The sequence below is a fragment of the Callorhinus ursinus genome, unplaced genomic scaffold (genome assembly GCF_003265705.2).
Source record: "Callorhinus ursinus isolate GAN/ISIS: 27379988/994484 unplaced genomic scaffold, GSC_fseal_2.0 scaffold7, whole genome shotgun sequence".
Classification (NCBI taxonomy): domain Eukaryota; kingdom Metazoa; phylum Chordata; class Mammalia; order Carnivora; family Otariidae; genus Callorhinus; species Callorhinus ursinus.
Window position 1 is genome coordinate 59,905,731 of NW_027397069.1, and position 21,058 is coordinate 59,926,788.

Consider the following 21,058-nt stretch of genomic DNA (forward strand, 5'->3'; position numbering starts at 1 on the left):
CACTATCCCCAAACTCTCCATATTCCAGCTATGTTAAGATACTCACATTTCTACAAATGATTCATCTTTTCCAACAACCATGCTTTTGAATATGTCTATGATTCTTCACGCTACAAAGCTTTTTGACTTTCTATCATCTCTAAAACACTCTATTAGATGCCCAGTTCCTAAAATGCATTAGACAGAGCTCCCTCCATGGGAAACTGACAGGTAATCCAAGGTTGAATATTCTCTTATAGAGGTGTGCAATGAGTGAGTCTCTTTAAAAAAAAAATCTGAGTAAAAAGGCAGACTTAGAGCAAAACCGTACTGTAGTATATTTTACTGAAAGGCAAATACTTGAAAGAAAGAGGAAGGCAGGAATTGATGGCCCTAGGAAGGCTTCAATGTATATAGTAGCTCGTGATCTTTCTCCTTCCTTTCTTAAAAAATTAATTATTTTAATTCAAGTATAATAACATACTTGGTGTTTCTCTTTCAAGGATTATTCTATAACATAGAACTACCAGCTCCGGTCAGCACGACCCTAGTGTCCACTCCTCTGTGGTCAAAGAGTACCTGTCAAGGGAACGATGAGCATTTTTTATTTAATGGCTGTTTTTTCACTATATAATAAGATCATATGCATAAACTGTATTTTATTTGCTTACCACTGTGAACCAGGAAGATGGTGTCTAACACAGAGTAGGCACTCAGCATATATTTAATGAATAACAGCTGAAGAATCAAAATAATTAGAACTTAAATCCATTCTAGACAAAGAGACTGATATTCATAGAAAGGAATTTTGGTGAGAATATGAAGTAATTTGGGGAATGACCAGTACTAAAGGTTTGAGCCAGAACATTAAGTACGAAACTGAGTATAAATGGCAGGTCAATCTCAAAAAGAAGTCAGGACCCAGATTCCAGAGGCTTCATGTGACATGTTGGAAACCTGGAATTTCATCTCAAGAACATCACAGAATTCTTGGAGAACATGAAACAAGATCTGAGGTCATCTGGCCTTTTTAAAAGATGATTCTGGAGGAAACAGATGATTATAGAAATAAGGTCCACGGCAGGTGGAGCATTAGGAGGCTAGTATAATAATTTCTGAGGGAAATAGGGGAACATTTTTTTAAGGTTTTATTTATTTATTTTAAGAAAGAGAGAGAGAGCACAAGCAGGGGGAGCAGCAGGCAGAGGGAAGCAGGCTCCTCGCTGAGCAAGGAGCCTGACATGGGGCTCGATCCCAAGACCCCAGGATCCTGACCTGAGCTGAAGGCAGACACTTAACTGACTGAGCCACCCAGGCATCTCCAGAGGATCTTTTCTAACCAGTGAGGATACCAATGAAGACTCTCAACCTCCAATTCTGCTTTGGGTGATTTGCTGCCACTCGCTAAGATCAGGGAGCATAAACGGAGAGAGAGTTTGAGGAGGAACAGATCGTGAGTTCCAATTCTGGCCTGTGGGGTGAGATGCTTGGGAGCTATCTGTATGGACACATCAGCGAGGCAGTAGAATAGAAAATAAGACTGTAAAGGGAGACGTCCAGGCTGGAGTTGGAGGACTGGGCATCATCAGCCCATAACAGACAGCTGAGATCATTGAAAACCTGCAGGGGGAGTAGACAGAAGGAGAAGAGGCTTGTGAAGCAAAGTCAGTATTTAAGGAGCAAGTGAGAAAGAGTGACCGGCAAGGGATCCTGAGAAGTGGCATCACGAATGGCGGGAGGCAGACATGCAGAGATTAAAAAATGAACATAGATTCTGTGAAGAAGTTTTAGAAAACAGAGCCAACGAGAAATTGTAAATTCAAGTTAAGCTTTTAATACCTAATAACAGAGTTTGGAAAATACATTTAAAACTGAAGAATTACAGTTTTTCTCTCCAAGTTTAAAGAACGCTGTAGTTTGTAAGAATTTTAAAATTGTTCTGTAAAACCCATGCCTATGTTTAAAAACCAAAATGAAATGTATACGTGAAGGACAGGAGAAAAATTTAAAAGCAAACCTTCAAAGAATGACATCAAGGGATAATTACTAAATGTTTATATCTCTATTGAATCCTGACAGAAGATGAGATTTCTGGATCAGAGAACAGACAAATTATTGACTTACATAACAATCTTCACATTGGTCCCCAATCCCTCCAGTTCCCCACAGGGCAACAGATGAGAGCCAGATGTACCCTTTGCATACAGGAGCTTGTACCACAGGAGGGGAACTGGGAAAATCGGAATCTCAGAGCTGGTAGTGTGCAGCTGGGCCAGCTGCCCGTCCTCCCCCCAGAGAAAGAGAAAGACCTTAACTTTCTAAAGTAAACAAACTCTCTCAGGGGAGGCAAAGGTCTCTAGTTTTATTATCCTTAGAATCTAAGCAGATGTCTCCAGGGGAGATGTTTCCAAATCTCTCAGAAAGTCTCTATAAGTCTCAGGCTTATTTGCCATCCAGACATCTTTTAACAGCCATGCAATGTCTTGCTCAGGAAGCCCTGACCACACATGAATGTGAACATATTCACATCGTTTCCCAACAATTACCAGAAGTGCTAGACTTTGAAGCAGACTTGGGTAACTAGACTGGGGCAGAATCTAGCATCTCGTGATCTGTAAAATGGAAAACCTTCCTCTTGATTTTGCAAGTCCTAGCTGAGTCAGTTTGCGAAGAAGGGAATCTAAAGTACCATGTCACCCTGTGATGATGGATTCTATATCCCACTGCCCCCAACTGCCTGCAAGACCTAGAACACGGATCAGCATCTCCAGGAGATTGGATAATATCAAATGACCCTTAAAGCTTGAACAGCATGTAATCTCTGTTCATTTCTGGCCCCATCAGCCCCAGATGGAATTTATCACTTTCTCTTCTCCATTCCCGCAGCACTTTTCAAGCATTTTTATGATTATGTGTCCCTCCCATCCTCAGTGGACAATAAGAAATGGAAGAAAATGTTTCTTGGGTACCATTGCATGCACCATTGTGTTAAATGTTAGGAGGAATTCCAACAGTCACATCCTTAAGAATGCTTACTGTGTCATATTTTGTACATTTTGAGATATAGTCCTAAGCCATATTTGCTTAGTGGAGAGAGAAAGAAATTCAGAATTAGCCATCAATGGGGGGCAGAGGGGATGTTCTCTACCTAAACATGTCTTTCTAGAGAAGTGAATAAAAAGTGAAGGTGATCTTAGTCTTTGAGGGAAAAGGTGCATTTTATATGGGGTGACCAAGAGAAGAGAATTAGATAGTGGTTGATACCACAAACCCTCACTTTGATACTTGTTATAATGAATAAAAAATAATGTTTTTAAACGTTTATGCATCTTCAATGATTAGCTATTTGATGGTGAATTTAGCAATGTTCAAGAACAGTTATCAACATTTAAAAATAGAAAATAATTTCCCTCTACCTCAAACTTGATTGTTTTAAATTGTCACTCAAGCAAGAGTCTGAGTGTTAAACAAAATCAGATGCTTGTGATTTATTTTCTCCCCAGAGAGATTAAAAAAATACTATCTATTAGTTTCAAGAGAATTAATTAACATTTGTAAAGGTCTTTGGTATAAAATGCAATATAAAAGGAACGGAAATATTCTGATGTTCTTTTCTTTTTAAAGATTTTATTTATTTATTTGAGAGAGAAAGAATGAGACAGAGAGAGAGCAGGAAAGGGGGGAGGGTCAGAGGGAGAAGCAGACTCGATGAGGGATTCGATCCCAGGACTCCAGGATCATGACCTGAGCTGAAGGCAGTCGCTTAATCAACTGAGCCACCCAGGCGCCCAATATTCTGGTATTCTGATGGAACTTATACAGAAGAAGAACTGTTTTTTCTAACATGATTATTAGGAAAAAGATTCAGTTATCTAGGCATATTTTTTAGGGATGTGTATAAAGAAGGCATTTCAATTTATTGTTTGGTTCCTACACAGGTTTAATTATAGATTTTTGTAACACAGTATTTCAAAGAGCATATTCGATCCTTTTTTAAAAAAAGGATATAAATTTACCTCAGTAATACAAAGGATAAATTTCATTTTGCACTTTATATAGCTCAGCGTCACGATAACTCAAAGCTGGCATTTTAATTAACTTAGTCTTACTTTTTATTTATTTATTTTTTAAAAGATTTTATTTATTTATTTGACAGAGAGAGACACAGCGAGAGAGGGAACACAAGCAGGGGGAGTGGCAGAGGGAGAAGCAGGCTTCCCGCGGAGCAGGGAGCCCGTCGTGGGGCTCGATCCCAGGACCCTGGGATCCTGACCTGAGTCGAAGGCAGACGCTTAACTGACTGAGCCACCCAGGCGCCCCTAGTCTTACTTTTTAAATAATTGCACATCAAAGCTTAATAAAATAACAAATATTTCTCTCAAATCACATATTTTGTCTAATTAAGGAATGTTCAAATAAATATCATATGTTTTACATATTAAATATAAAAAAATTAACGACTCATTGACTTCCAAGATGATTTCCAAGTTGGGTTTTATCTGCATTTAGGATAAAGCAGATATGAAGCACCGACAGTCATGCCCAAATTGGTCATTACTATTCCAGGGCAATGGACCAGTACTTTCCACTCATTTATATGTAATTTTTATCCCACATGCATTCATCTAGACTAGGCAAATGTGTCAAGTACAGTAAGTAAAACCATTGATAATTTTGTTCAAAATTTAGTAGTTTTCCTTTATAACGTAGCTTTCTTTGTTATCATGTTGCTGTCTTTTCCCCATATAAAATCAGCTTTTCTTCTATGTAACATTTTCTTTTTTTTTTTTACAGTTCAATCAGAAAGGTCAAGGTCAGATGTAATTCACACATTAACAAGTACTACAAATGACAAGGACAGACCAGGAAGGCCACTTTGATGAAAGCTTATAAATTACAAAAGGCTTTAATAAACTCTTATTTTTGTATAGATGAACATTGCTGCCACCATCATGAAGGACAACAGGCCACTGTGCTGGATCTACCTGCAAAAGCATTCTGACCTGAACTTGACATAGTCATATGTACGCGTTTGTTTTATTCTCTCTGTGTTTCTCTTTTTTCTCCAGTATAGTGCACTTAATCCACGAGAATCTTGGGACATGTGGCATCCCACTCTGGTGGCTGAAGCTTTATTTGCCATCGCAAACATCTTCAGTTCCTTGCGCCTGATCTCGCTGTTTACTGCCAATTCTCACCTGGGGCCTCTGCAAATATCTCTGGGAAGAATGCTCCTGGACATTTTGAAGTTTCTATTCATATACTGCCTTGTGTTGCTAGCATTTGCAAATGGCCTAAATCAATTGTATTTCTATTATGAAGAAACAAAAGGGTTAAGTTGTAAAGGCATACGATGTGAAAAGCAGAATAATGCATTTTCAACGTAAGTCGAACAGACGTTTTTATTGGTAACGTCGTGCAGAATTCAGAGGGTATTACATTATGAATTTGAACCGTGACAAGTGGTTGCAAAGGAAATTGTGCTTCATGCAGAAAACAGAATTAACGTGGCTTTGAACGAATGGATCCTTCTGACATTAAAATATATATATATATCTCCAGTGCATTTATTTTAAGTCTTAGTGAAATGGTTTTTTAAATGACCTCATATAAAGGAAAGCTATATACTCGGTTTTAAATTGTGAAGTAAAGGGGAAACCTCTGATAGAATATACGTAAAGCCAATTGTGTGAGAAAATCCAAGTACTTCTCGAGCTTTCTGTGTTTTTCAGATAGGAAAGTCCCTTTACCTGTTCTTTCACTCTCTAATTCTCTGCACAAAAAACATCTAAGCATGGAGAAATTATCCAAAATAGGAACCCCAGGCTAACCTAGGCCACTATAATTATGCACACAAAACTCCCTGTGCCCTTATACCTGATGAGCAATAGGCCTCGCTCAGTGCCAAACTCCAGTCATTCTCAGACAGGTTTGCTGACAGCATGGGTTCCTGGGCCCGTGACTGATGCTCACACAGTCTGCACACCTGTGTCGGTTTCCTTCCCACTGTGATCACCAGACAACTGTGATAAACAGTTAATTAGCAGAAGAAGTTGGGTCATGTCCCTCTACACAATACCTGCCAGTGCATATGTGGTCATTTTGTAGGTGACTAAAAATCAGACCCTGTTCATTGGCCGTTGTAGAATTTTATGTTGAATAAGAAAGTGCAATAATTTCTCAAGTAGGAAAAAAATCAATACCTTCATGTAAACTAAGTCACTTATGGCTACAGTATTTGTGTTGATTCACTTCTGTATCTGTTTTATCTTTGATCCCAATACTTAAAAGTCCATTTTAATTAACCCACATATGCTTCTTTGCACATAAAATTTTAATCTCAGCCTTAGCTGCCTCAGATCCGTTCAGAAATAGGTTTGATACAAACCCTGAGTCATAGAGGGAACCAAAGGTCATCGCAGCTTCCCCTTGTCCTTGCATCCCTTGCTCTCAGCCCGAGTTCTCCAGCCTGACCAGGCTTGTCATCTTCTTCATGTCCTTATCTCTGACCCTGGACAGGAGGGATTCAGTGAAACCCCTTGAGGCAATGTCCTCGTGACTAGCATGGCCCTGGATTTTGTCTCCGTGTTGATATCTGAACTTCATCTTTCCCCCACTTGTTGGTGCTCCTTGACGTGGCAATTTGCTCCTGGCAACTGAGACTAGGGATTTACAATAGTCAGATCCCACCAACCCCCAGCTTCATGGACTAGAATGTGGCCTCTTACAAACATCCTGGATACTGTCTGCTGTCTGTTTCTTGATTTTTGATGGAAAGCCCTTCTGCTTACCCCAACTTTCCCAATTCCCTCGTTACTTTGTACTGCGTGCCCTGATGCATAGCGCTGGCCAGGTTCCCCCATCTACGTGCATTGCCGTATCCTTCTGCTTCGGTGGAAGAACTTCCACACAGCACCTAGAACTCAGTTACCTCCCAGGTTGTGTTTCATTCAGAAAACAGTTCTGGTTCCAAAACTCGGCCTCTTCTCAGACATCTGATTCATCCGCAGTTAACCCCATCCTCATGTATGATCCCTAAGTTCCCAGGAATCACAGTGCCCTTTTACTGGTTTTGCAGTAAATGATTACATATTATGAACAAATTTTACTCTCTGTCCAAGAAGTTCCCTCGCTATGGAAGTCTGAGGCAAAGTTTCTAGTATAAATTGCATTCTAGAAGCAAATGTATTGAATTGCATGGTATTATTTTAGTGTACCCATGCCAACGGTCTCCTCTATTATCATGAAAAGCAACAGATAATTGCATATCTCAAATATTACAGAGCCAAATCATTCAGCCCAAATAAATCAGGTATTCTACCTGTATTTTTTTTTCCAGATCATGAATGTAAATCTGCAAGCAATAATTCTTGGTATAATTAATGCACTAGAATGTATAGAATGTCTGAGGCAGGCAGAAGTTACCCATCCCTTGATGACCCTGTTTCAGTATAATGGGTCCAGTCACTGCAAGAGGATGTCTAGCGATGCTCTCTACAGCTTATTTCTTTGCTTTTATTGATCTTCGGTTTTCTTTTTCTAATTTCTTTTTATGAATTTCTTTTTATAATTTATATTACTCCATAAATTTCAATGGTTTTTTTTTTACTATCCATTATCTCAGAGATCTTATTCCATTTGAGGATTGAAAAACATCATACTTCATGTAAAGTACCTAATACAGTGCCTGCCATAGAATATGATTTAAAAAAAAAAAAAGCTAGCTACTTTACATCTGTTTGTCATTATCAGTAGTAACAGAGCATTATCTCCCACCTAGATCTCCCTGGTTCCTCTGTGTTACTCCTTCCCTTCAGGGTGCAAACGTAAGCTGAAACTCTGAGCCCTGTGTTTCCCCATTAGCCTCCACCCTGTCACCCTCCTTCCCTTCATCCAAACAATCCTGAAAAGAAGCCTGACCAAGACACCTTGTTTTCTTTTTATTCATTCTTCATCCAATTGCAATTTGGCTCCTGCTTCCATCAGTCCACTAACACTGCTCTAGAGAATATCTAGAGCCTAGAAAATTCCTAGAGCCTCCATATCCCTTCTGTCAAGGGACACTTACCTCTCTAAAGCTTATTGAATGTGTCTGCAACGTGTAAACCTGTTAACACTTTTACTTTTGAAATCTTGCCTTCCTTTAATTTCAATGTTACTATGTCTTTACACTTCGTCTCTTACTCCTCCAATTTTTCTCACTGTTCTCTTATAATTATATTTCAGTTATTGCTTTTAAATAGTGATCTTGCCTTAATGACTAACTTCAGACCATAATACAGTATCTCTGTTGAAAACTCATCTGTGCTGATGGATGCGGCCCTAGATGTCTTGAGGAATGACTCCTATATTCATATCACTAGCACAGAACTCTCTCTAAGATCTGTAGATCCAACTGTCCTTTGGATGCCTTTCCATGCATATCTCCTAAAAATTTAAACCCAAGGAAAATTCATCAGAGTCTGTCTAAAAATTTGTTCTTCCTCCTCAATGCTCTTTCTTAGTCAATACTATCACAACCCACCCAGAAATTTAAATCAAAAACTTGTGCTTTATACGATCCTTCCCTCCCCAACCCTTCCACATGCAGTCAATAGCATCTATTCCTGCTCTTCATTATCCTGGAGTCACCTTCCCTTGCTCACTGGCCATGCCTAGGTCAAAGTTCCCTTGCTCCTGGCCTCTGCCTTCTTTTATATGTCTTCCATCTTGTTCCCTGAGTGATCTTTCTGAACCAAAATCTTGACACTCCTCCAATGAAAGTGTCTAAATGGTTTCCCCTTCCTTACCAGGTACAGCCAAATTCCTTAGTATGACATACCAGGTCCTTCAACGATCTTCCCCTTGCTTCCTTATCTAGCCCCATCTTTCCCCACTCCCCAAAAACATTTTACTCTTCAACACTTTCCAATCAATCCCCAATTATATCATATTCTTCTTTCATCTCAGAATGTCCTTGTTCTCCCTTTCCAAGTGGCAAAATTGTCTTCTGTCTTCCAAATCCTACTTCAGACATGCCTTTTCCAGGATGTCTTCCTGATCCCCTGCTGACTGTGAGCTCCCAGTGGGCACTGCCTGGTCTGTGTCTTCTATGTCTCTCCTTCAATTTCCCCACCAGCAAATGACACTTTTTTTCTGCTCTTTTCACTAAGAAAACCAAATATTGAGTCACTGAAATTATTCTACCTACAATTTTAAATTAGTAGTCTCTGGTTAAGGGACTCTGCTGTGAAGAGAGGGGCATGGGCTTTATGACAGATCCTGGCTCATTGAGAAAATCCCTTTGATGTTTATTGAAGGTATATTCCTCAAAAGTGGAACTGGCCAACTGAGATCCTACTTCATGTGTTTTAATAATACATTATTCCTTATAAAGTAAGAGTAAAATAGTCAGATGTGTCTTATATTAATTTATGTTTCCTCATAGTTTTCGTTTCAAAGGATAGAGGCAAACCTCAACTGTGGAATATATTATCTTTTTACTTGTTCTGTTTCTCTAGTTGTAAGTATTTAACTGGGAAGCAAGCTAATTTTTTAAAGTAGCAACTGAGAAATATCTTTAAAGAGCAAGAGACAAAGAAGTTATCTTTAGGAAGGCAATGCTATAGCATCAACCCGTAAGAATTACCAGGTTTTAGTCAACTAGGGTTTTATGCTAAGTATTATTTGATTAAGTGTGGTATTTCCTTAGAACCATTCTGTCCTTATCTCACCAAAGAATTGGGAAAATAGTTGTCACATAAAAGCAGTCTGAGATGTACTGCAGCTAATGACTTTTCAATCTATGGGCAATCTTGCTATCATATAGTTCTGGGAATCACTAATGGTGGAAACATTTCTAGAAGCAGTGGCTTTAAAATGTTAACTTAGATTGCTTTTTTTTAGTCCATATAATGAATAATTAACATAATAATATAAATAAGAAATACTAAGGTCTTGATGCTAGGGTCTTAATTAATCTAAAAGTAAATATACTTTGCTTAAATGGAACTCTTCTGCACACCTCACTTTTGATTCATTTCACTGAAGAAAAGAAAAGAAAAATAAGAATGAAATCCAGAATTAATCACAAGATGTCACCTTATTTTGAATTTTCTCCTTTTCAAATTCTAATTAAAAACCTAAATAAATGTTTTGCCGAAGGGTTTGATAATATTCTCTAATAACTAGTAGTTCTTATTTAGACAGAAGCAAATCAGTATTGTTCAACCATAGCAATCCATTTATTGTACATCACACTTTTTATCTGAACACTTAAAAAAGCAACTGTTAAGGGATTTATGTGGCATTTTATATAATTTATTATAGCACGTAGATTATGTAACTTCTAGTTCTCTCTCTGAACCGCTGTTGATACCAGGGGAAAACCAGCTGAATTATATTTGTATACTCATGGTGAGAATTTACACCATTTAGAAAGAAAGAACAAAATTATCTTATATTGAACCCACATGACACTGTCATTAATTTTAGAAATTGTCCTTAAAGTTACTAAAAATAAGGATCTATGGCCTTGGATCAAATTTACTTATTTCCTGAGAAAGTTTTCAAAGAATAATTTGGAGTAGGCTTTTCCTAGGGCCAATGAATTAGATTAAACTTTCCCGGAGAGTTTTAGAATCTGACATCTGGGTTGGCCTTTAAGAACACACAGTCAACTCCTCACATGATGCACATCCCTGCTGGCAAGACAAAGTCTGATTGAGGTTGGTCAGATCAGCCCCCTTATCATTTTATGATAATTTGGTCCATTGTTGAATAGCAAATAGCAAAATAAATCCATAAATAATTACATATTTTATAATTAAAATTTAATTAAACAATTATAATATGAAATTGTTTACCTAAAAAAAAAAAAAAAAAACCTTGAGAAAAGAAGCCCTGAATGCCAATTAAGATCTCCTTAGTTAGATTTTCCTAGGTATACAGACCAAAAATTCTTGGAAGATTTCAAGTAACAAGAGTTTGGTCCAAGAATCATGCACAGGATTATAGCCTTTTGATCCTCTGAGGCAAGGATTGACCTTAGCAGGGGCAGAACCTAGAATAAGGCTTGGCTTCAGGAAGGGCAGGAGATGACATAGCCCTGGACCGTAAGATCATTTACTCTGAGAAACAGTGTTAACCTGAGTCATGCATTCCAAGTCTATCTTCTTCAGTGTTGACTTATTACCTGGCTTATTTCTCTTCAGTTCTCTGTTCTTTCATTTTTGTTGTCTCAAAACTTTGGCTTCTCATAATTCCAATGACCCTAACTCTTCATTGTAACTCCTGTCATTTCAGCCCCTTTTGTCAACTACCTCGTTCTCTTGATATTTCTAAGGTAAATTTGTATAGAGAGGAAATCTGATAGTGTAGGCTCATCTTTTTCAAATCAGTCCATGCCATTAACCCCTGGCCTCATATGAATTGGTTTTCCTTGGCTCACTCGACCTCTGAAATCCTACCTCCTTAGTCACCATGCCAGGTATGAGAATAGTTTTGTTTTTGTTTTTACAACATAATGTGACTAAAGTCTTATTTTAACCATTTGTCAAAGAGTATAAAAATCCTGTTATCATTTTATATACATTATACTAAGATAATGGTCCTGCTGAAACAAACAGTTCTTCATTTAGTTTCAGACATTCTTTATCTTATTTCGTTTCTTGGACTAAGTTAAGGAAACTTTACTTTCAATAAAACACCAGAGTTCATTCATTGGCAGGAATGAATTAAATGTTCCCTGAAATAGGAAGAATAGCAAATTTTGTTATCTGAGCATTTTGACATTTGCCATCTTATAGGATTCACTATGTACAACTTTAAATGGAATTGTGGGAATCCACAATGATAATATGATCTTGAGTCCTTCTACAACCAAGAAGCAAGAGCTCGTGAATGAAGTGACATCTTTCAAAGACTAAGCTTGAGGATGTATTATTTATTAACTATCAATGCCCTACGACACTTGTTACCAAGTTTTCTGTGAAAAGGATAGTAAATATTTTAGACTATGTGGGCCATATGTTCTCTGTTGCAACTATTTATCTCTGCCATTTTAACACAAAAGAAACCATAGACGATGCATCAATAAATGACTGTGGCTGTGTTTCAATAAAACTTTACTTATGGACATTGAAATGTGAATTTATAAAATTTTCAAATGTCACAAAATAGCTTTTTCCCAACCATTTGAAAAAGCAAAAACCATTCTTAACTCAGGAGCCATGCAAAAACAGGCTGTGGGTCAGATTTTCTCCTCTAGGAAACTAAATAGTTTTCAAAGCTCTTAGGAAAATTAAGTACATGATTTGTGCTATATGATGGAAACAATTTTCTTTAATTCTTTTTATTAAGTTTAATTTTATAATTCTTTAATACCTTTTATTAAGTTTAATTTTTAAATTAAACAAATACACATAATAGGAATCAAGTTCTATTGTTATATCTTATAGTATAATAGTTCTATTAATATAGCTATTAGCATCATTTTATCTTTATTCCAGGTTATTTGAGACACTCCAGTCCCTGTTTTGGTCAATATTTGGGCTGATCAATTTATATGTGACCAATGTCAAAGCACAGCACGAATTCACTGAGTTTGTTGGCGCCACCATGTTTGGGACATACAATGTCATCTCTCTGGTTGTCCTACTCAACATGTTAATAGCTATGATGAATAACTCTTACCAACTCATTGCTGTAAGTTGAATAACTTTATTTTAATTCCACATTTCCCCCTAGAATGTGTTATTTCTAACCATACTCTGTCCTATTTATCAGAGAAAACAGTCTGTAACTGGCTATTGATGAGACAGAACAGAATTATAATATCAATGGTTAATTTGAAGTTTCCAAACAGTATTATACCGTATTTGGCTACATACTAATTTAGTTTTGTCATATTATGGAAGATTATAAAGTAAATGAAATCTATCTTCCCAGGCAGTCATTGGCGATGGCAAGCACTGGGGGAGAGATGAATTATGAACAAGTGGCTCATCTCTATGCAGCACCCTTTGCATTTTCCATTGTCTCTGACCATTTAACCTACAGTCTTGGTATAAACAAACCCGTGCCATCCTGGAAAGATAAAAAAGCTAGCCTAGAGGGGAGTCTAAGGGAAAAAGCCACAAGATTTTCAGTTTCTTAAATCCAGAAAAAGCAATGTAGGAGTAACCCTGAATTCTACAACAGAGTACACAATACCATATATGTTTATTTGAAACTCTAGAATCCAAACAAGTTAGTTTATTTATTCATTCATTCAACAAGTTCTTATTGAGAACTTATTCTGTTGCCAAGTACTATTCTAGGAACTAGAAATACATCAATGAAATAAGAAAGAGAAAAGCCCTTTGTCTCCTTGAACTTCCCTACATGTCAATGGCCATTAGCAATAGCAACAGAACAAATCCATCCTGGGATGAAATACACTTAAGTCTTTCATATTTACACCTGAGACAAGTAGCATTTTATAAGCATAATTTATAACCATAATTGTCTTTTTAAATAGCCACAATTATATTACATCTTTGAATCTATTGCTAAACCGCTGGAATGCTGTTACTGTTATTTTGAGGAGCAGCATTCTGAATTTTACTTCAACAGTCTTTATGGAGGCAAGATACCCTGTCACGGATGAAAAACTGCATAAAACATAAGAATAGATTATTTTTATTTACTGATTCTCAAACTAAGTATTTGCACCGGATACACCTAGCTCCAAGATTTGCAGGTGAATATCTGAATTTGTGGAGCTTCATTTAAGCATCTTGCAAGTATGGATTTTTTAAGATAGTCTCTATGTATTTGCTTCAGAAGTTCTGTATTCCTCTGGTCAACACATTTGCAAAACATGGATTTTATTTTCCAGACCACCCTTCCAAAAAAATTAGAAAGTCTCTAATTATCAAGCTACATATAGAGAAACTGTATATACAATTTGGAGCCTATGAAACACGGGCCAACACTTTATGGAAGTGACTGCTTTTTTATGACCTTAAGCCAATTCTACTGACTCCCATTCTCCATGACTACAGCAAACAATATATATTTTTCTTCATTACTGCAGAACCTGTAAGCTTGTTTAGAAAGAAAGCCAGGGAAGGTGGGAGAAATAGAGAGGAAGAGGGGATTATGGGGGCGGGGGGCGGAATGCAACTTCTGTGTTTCTGTCTATTGATCAATCTATCCCATTAAACATTTGCTAAGCAACAATGAAGGTCACACATTTTCTAGATATGCTCATTCCTGTTGAAAGCACAATCTGTTCAGTGTCTAGATGAAAATCTCTATTGCTCAGAGTAGAAATGTATATACAACACATACATTCATTAGCACACAGCCATTTAGGAATATTAGAATGAAGCACAGTCTAAGGTTATACTCCTACTCTAAAATCTTAATTCTTCTTTCTAATATTAATGGGTTAAAATGAATTGTTTTGAAATCCTAAAATGTATGTATGCCCAGTTTCTACCACCTCCTACTTCCCAGATTTTCTGCTTTAGTCAGATTTGTGGCTAATTTAAGAGGGGACTGGCTGCCCTATCTCTAATTGTCACAAATGTTCTTAAGTTCTTCCAGGAAATTAATAAAGTGGGATGATTGATAAATGATGAGGGGGATAGCCTCAGGCTTACAGGCAGCCACTAACCATACCCCTATCTGGTACCATTTGGACAAAGTTATGTCAGGGTTCAATGCTGTGTCAGAGGCCCTATTCTACATTTGTTAGAGGAACTTCTCTCTGAATTTTTGCCTGTTGCCTAAAGATGGACAAGAATTATTCACATAGAAACATACCAAGTAAGACTTCTGGAAACACCAGAAAGTTAAGCCATGAGCATCCATGCAGGTGACACTCACCTAGGCAGGGATTCAAGGCCTTGGGTAAGACATAAAGGCCTGTTTGTGGCCAGAATCTAGTGCAACTGAGCTAATGTAAGCCTACAGTGCAGGAAAGGAAAATTCATCTTCAAGTCATAACTGATCACTGCAGTCTCTTTAATATGGAATTATTTTAGATGTCTGTTTCATGGAAGAAGGAAGGATAAATCCTGACAAGATTGCTGTGACTCTTTACCAGGGTAAGCCACCATCAGAAATGTTTAGATGACTATCGCTGAGAGTCAGCCTTGTTTTTATAAGCAATTTAATTAATGTTCCAAGAGCTGCTCCAAGTCAAATACAGGCTCTCTGTGAGGTTTATCTCACCTTAGTAATTAAGAAAACTGTCAACAGTTACCATATTCTCCCGTTCAGGACCATGCAGATATAGAATGGAAATTCGCTCGAACAAAGCTTTGGATGAGTTATTTCGAAGAAGGAGGTACTCTGCCTACTCCCTTCAATGTCATCCCGAGCCCCAAGTCTCTCTGGTACCTGATTAAATGGATCTGGACACACCTGTGCAAGAAAAAGATGAGGAGAAAGCCTGAAAGTTTTGGAACAATAGGGGTAAGAACACAGCATGTTAGTATTACTCTTTTTTTAAAAAATTGTGTATTTGAATATATTTGCATTTCCTGTTGGATATTTTTGTATTTTTAGCCTTTTTGTTTTTCCTGGTTGCATTTGGTGACCATTTATCACACAGCTACCATGTCTAAGACACTGGTTCCTACAGTGAGGGTGGTCACTGTTATTTAAATAGGAGCCCCACGTGACACAGGGCTCTCCTGGACCCATGAGCCAAAGCTGGGGGAACTGACACATTGGCTCTTGGTACCCCTGATTTCTAGCCCATTTCAGAATTGCAGCCTCAGGTTATTTGTGGCATTACTTACTCATCGTCTACTTCTCTCTCTGGATTGTAAGGGAAGGGGGCTGTTTTCAGTCATCTTGTTTTCTTAGCGTCTAGCTTAAGCTCCTACACAGCAGATAATGTTTGACAAAAATTTCTCAACTAAATGATTAAATGGATATTATAACTTGAAATTGTTGTGCCATGTTCAAGCACAGTGACTTCAGAATATGTCAAACTGCTCAACGTTTTGCTTCTACTCCCAATCATTTTCTCTAAATACCTGGAAGTTGGGTTTTTTGAAAATGTTAGGAACACCCAGAGCCATGCTCCTATTATACTGTAAATTAAACTTCCTTCGGAAATTTCTTTCATTCTGGAAACCAAGGCTTCAAGCAATTCCATCAGAAGAGACATGGACTTAGGACTTTGTTCCAGCCAAACCACTGACATGGAACAAGATATTCTTCATTTCTTCCTTACAGTTCTCATGGTGATCTTTTGAGAATTCATACTCTACCATTCATTATTCATTTTGACTTGCTCAGAGAAATTGCTTTGTAAGTATTCTAATATGCCATTATATTAGAATCACCAAGTAATACTAGTTACGTACTAAAATTTTTAAATTTGTTTTGAATTTTATTTAACATGGTTTTTGACTGTTAGCTATGCCCTAAGTGATCCTTCTCACTCGTTAACCTCATTGCCTACTAGGCATTGTTATCAGCATCAAATAGGCCTTTCTCTGCTGACAGTAGTATTGATTTCACTGTCTTGTCAGTAACATTTCAAATTCTAAAGAGAAATTGTTGGCAAGAGTATATAGCAAACAGAAAGGTGGTTAGGAGAAGCAGGTAGTTTCTTTCTTATAAATTCTTACCCCATGAACTTGGAGGACTAAAGTTTGGGCATATATCTGATCTTAGAAACCAAAGTTAAATTATGATGAAGTCTTAGCCAGCAATCCTCATGCTAATTGATAGACTTTACCACTAACTTTAGAAAGAGTGAAATTATTTTACTCCAGATGTTTGATTTCTGTCAAAAAATAGGTTTAAGTTACGTAAAAATGATTGTAAAATAAATACAATGACTTCGGTTTAATAAGCAATTATTGCACACGTTCCACATGCCAACCAGGAACTGGGCGGTGGGAGGAGGTACGAAGGCATGCTTTCCATCCTTGAGGGCATCATTTCTCATACAGGAGATATAAATATGAGAACATATTACTATAGTACATGTCATATAATATTTTTAGCATTATAATATTGTTACATGCAAGATGCTATGACAACAGCGTAAGCAATAAATAATGTTTTCCTTGAGAGAAACAGAAAAAGTTTTCAGAGAAGACAAACTCTGCTTACTCTCTTCCACATTAAAATATAGTTGTCTTTTTCCGCATCTTATTCTTAAATTCATAAGAAATCTATTTAATCAATCCCTGAAAAGATATTAATGATTAGTACAGTTGTGTGCTATCTCTCATAGGAGTATTTTGATTTCAAAAGAGTTTCTGGGCCCCAAAAGAAAGGTCACACACACACAAAAATTGTCCTTACTGGTTTACTTTTAGGCAATAGGAGAGAGAATCTTGGGTTTTAAGATGCTGCAAAACTTTTAACAAGATATGAGGCCCTGCTCTAATATTTTGAGACCCATCTGAGCTGCCACCAAAATAATAGAAAACCACTCTAAGAACTTGACTTCCAAGTCCCTCCCACCCTCCAGAATCCTCCCACTGTTGATGCATTGTTAGGAATATGTTACCATCATTTCTTAGATGCAAAGAAGGGCTTAAAGTTCATTTGGGATTTCTTATTAAAGCAGTGATTCACACCTTTCAGAGGGAGAGAGTAAATGGTGTCAGTTAAAAAGCTTTCTTTTTTATGCATTACTGATCTCCAATAAACCAGATTTCTTTTTATGTCTCTATCTCTAAATTTAATCCAAGCTGATGCACAGAGAGAGAATTCACAATTAACTGTGTGACCTCAAGCCACTCCTTTCTCCTTAGCCACGTATATCTTATTAACTTTTGATAATGGATATTTTTATGCTTTGGGAATTTATGACCAACTAAATAAATATTATGAGTCATGTCTCTCTTCTCTACTTTCATCCCACTCTCAATCCTGCCTCTTCTTCACCAAGCTAAGGCTTTGGGCGAACACCAGCCTAATCAAACTCAATGCTATAAATTGATTCTTTGTCTATACTGCATTTCCAGAATAGGAAAGACATAATATTTTGGTTTGCATAGTTGTAGTTGAGTTTTATACAGTTAGATCTTAGATGGAAGTAAATCATATGTATTATTTATAAAGAAAAATATAAGATAAAGGAAAAGTAAATTAAGAAGTTTGGGTAATATTAATAGAAGAGTTAAATGAAAAAATAAATGTCAAAAAATAATTGATTTTTCTGTGAATTCAATTTTGTTAATCCTCTTGACAGTTCATTAGTGTAGACAAATGAAGACAAGGAGATATATGCATTTCCATTAATTAAAAGGTGACTTCGAAGTATGAATGTCAGTCACTGTATAACCAAGGCATGGCTTAGAGTATCATATTACACTACAAAGGGACCTTAGAAATCATTTAGCTCAACCATTTCCTTTCAAAGAGGACATATTTACCTTGCCCAGTGTTTCAGGGTCCTTGGTGATGGGGGAGGGGGGGGAACCTGGGTCTTTTGTTTCCCAGACCAGTGTGTTTTCCATCACCCTCTTGATTCCTGAAAAACCTAATAACGGTGCAATGATACCTTCCACGTTGTGTATTCATCATTTCATTTTTTCTCAATAGCTTTTGCAGATCCTGTCATTGTTCTCAGCTGCCCTTGTTTCACAGGCTGGCGCACCTTCTGTTTGCATCTCAATTGGTTTATATTTAGGCCACATTTGTGAAGCAGAAATTTGAAGCTAAGCTAGAGGTAGAGTTATGTACTCTTTGATGTATTTTCTCTAACCTTCCCACCGTGTGATTCACTCACTGACTCTGGTCACCCAGCAGCTGCCCGAATGTCACGCTGGTGCTCATTCCCTGCACATGGCCAGGCAGAGCCTGCAGCCAGGGCTCCTCAGGGTGGCTGCATGGGCCACTCTCCAGGAGCCCATCACTGGTGATCTTATCTGGCTATTTATGGTTTCTGGGTAATACTGATACAGCTAGCCCTGAAAATTCTTTAATTTTTTTTTTTTAACTTTGGACTTCCTTTTATGGGTGATTGGGAGTTCCAGATAAATGAACCTTTCATTTGGAATGCTTTACGGGGGAAACATAAATGAAGCAGAAATGCTTTATTGAGCAAAACCTTTACTGTAAAGAGTAAACCCATTATTGAGAAATGGCTTGTCTCTGGGAAATTATGAACATCCCACCAAACAGGCAGCCTACTGAGAGGTCAGTAAAATAAGAAACATGTTGTAGCTTTTGGTTTTTAATATTACTACTTGTCTAATTTTTAGCTTAACCCCATTTTATCAGCAAATACCCTTCTCCATATGAAACCACTGGTTCTTAGACTTTAGCACATGCTAGAATTATCAGGAATCTCTATTTTAACAAGCATTTCCTTGTAACTTTAATTAGAAACTCCTGTTAAAGAAACCATTGGTATCTAGCACAGCTTTTTAAACGAAAACAAAATCAACATTTGTATTTATTGCTCAGAGGTCCAGATCATTTAATTAAAGTAAAAAGATGTTAATGCCAAAGTGTTTAATTGATATGAAACATTTCAATGCCATAGGCCAGGTTTCTAAAATGGAATGCTTAGGTTACAGGTCAATATGCTGAACTAAAAATGTGAGGTCTTTGGACAAAATGATAAAGAATGATTTTAACTCCCTTAGATTCATGTTATCCACTTTCTGATTTTCTCTTGTAGTGAGGAAAACATGAAACACTATGTCCGTTAGGGTCATTTAGCATCACTCAGCTCTGGGACCACAGATGGAACACTCACGCCTGACCAGTTGCCAGACATACACTCGGTTAAGCCACTGCCAGAGAATTAGAAACCGTGAATGGATTAAGACCAGCTATCATCACTAGAGCGAAAATGCTAATAGCACATGCTTTTCAGACTGTATTTTTAGTGCTAATTTATCAAAATGCATTGTTCCTTAATCTTCACGACTTTCAGTAGGCCTAACAACATATCTGATGGATACCATAGTATTCATCCAGGAGTACCTCCCAACCCCTAATTTACTGCTGTAAAATTTGCTGACCGGGCCTTTTAATTAAGTTTACTTTCCCAGGTAGGGATGTGGAGGAATGAATTGTGTGATGTTCTTGATGTCTCCAGAGTGAAACCCTGAATATTTGGCTTGACAAGGTGACATTCAGGCATTTGATATAATTTATTTTTATATGCTTAGAAAGTGTGCTTATAGAGAACAATATGTAGCTCCATCTGTAAATGAGCCAAACAGCAATTTTGAAAAAGGGGTCTCATCTTGGAATGGCCCCTTGCCTTTTTCCTCATTTTTTAAAAGGAGAAAAGCATAGCAAGCCGCAGCCCCTAAGGGATTCACCAAGCAAAGCAAAGGATAAGAGGTATAATGCATGGGCTCAAAGTCAGTGATGGACCGAAACGCGAGGGGGAATGAGAGAGACGGGCTGACAGTTAACTGCAGGGAACCAGCTGGGTGAAGTGTGCCTGACACTCAGCACAGGGGTCCTGCAGGCAACCAGATATAAAGAGCAAGATATGTCAAAGCCAATCCCTCAGAGCCCTTTCTTTCCCAGCTGCAAAACCCGTTCTGCTCTAAGGCAATCTGACACTTCCATGGAAATGCCGAGTTCCCTCACAGCAACAGAGGTTCCGTTGGTCTTTTCCTTTATCATTAGTTCTGTGATCCGCGTATTGCCTTTATCTTGTCCCAACCAATCAAGAGGAACCTGCAAACTGTGAGGTACACCGATGTGGCACACATGTGTGCCTCGGGCCCCCAAACGCAAGTCACCCTGCCAAGGAACATTCTGCAGATGCTGCTAGATTTCCGACATGATTTGCAAAGAAAACCGCTGACTTAAAATGCACATCTTTCTACAAAATATTATATTATTTTTATGAATGCAAATCGGTCAGTTCTGTTCTCGGTCATTTCCAGTGAGGATTACAAGATGGAATACCTTCCCCTATGAGAGTAAACGCCTTCAAAAGTCAACTGATCTTTACCCAACAAAAAGAGAGCAAACATGCTAGGTATTGTTGATGGTAGTTCTACTGTACAATGTTTAATAATGTTACCAATTGCCAAAAATTATCATTATGTTTATTGCAAAGAGTACATATATTATGGGTTGACTTGTGTCCCCCCAAAAAGAT

At 37.6% G+C, this 21,058-nt stretch overlaps 1 protein-coding gene across 9 annotated transcripts in view; it reads left to right on the forward strand.

The window, feature by feature from the left end:
- TRPC4 (transient receptor potential cation channel subfamily C member 4) overlaps positions 1–21,058 on the forward strand; it is a 199,777-nt gene that overhangs the window by 164,670 nt on the left and 14,049 nt on the right. For 8 of the 9 annotated variants that reach the window (XM_073894641.1, XM_073894634.1, XM_073894639.1 and 5 more), the window contains 3 exons: positions 5,049–5,362; positions 12,468–12,663; positions 15,229–15,438. In XM_073894641.1, coding sequence (XP_073750742.1) covers positions 5,049–5,362; positions 12,468–12,663; positions 15,229–15,438 — 720 coding nt within the window. The remainder of the gene's footprint in view (positions 1–5,048; positions 5,363–12,467; positions 12,664–15,228; positions 15,439–21,058) is intronic. The other variant, XM_025874532.2, reaches the window with a different exon arrangement.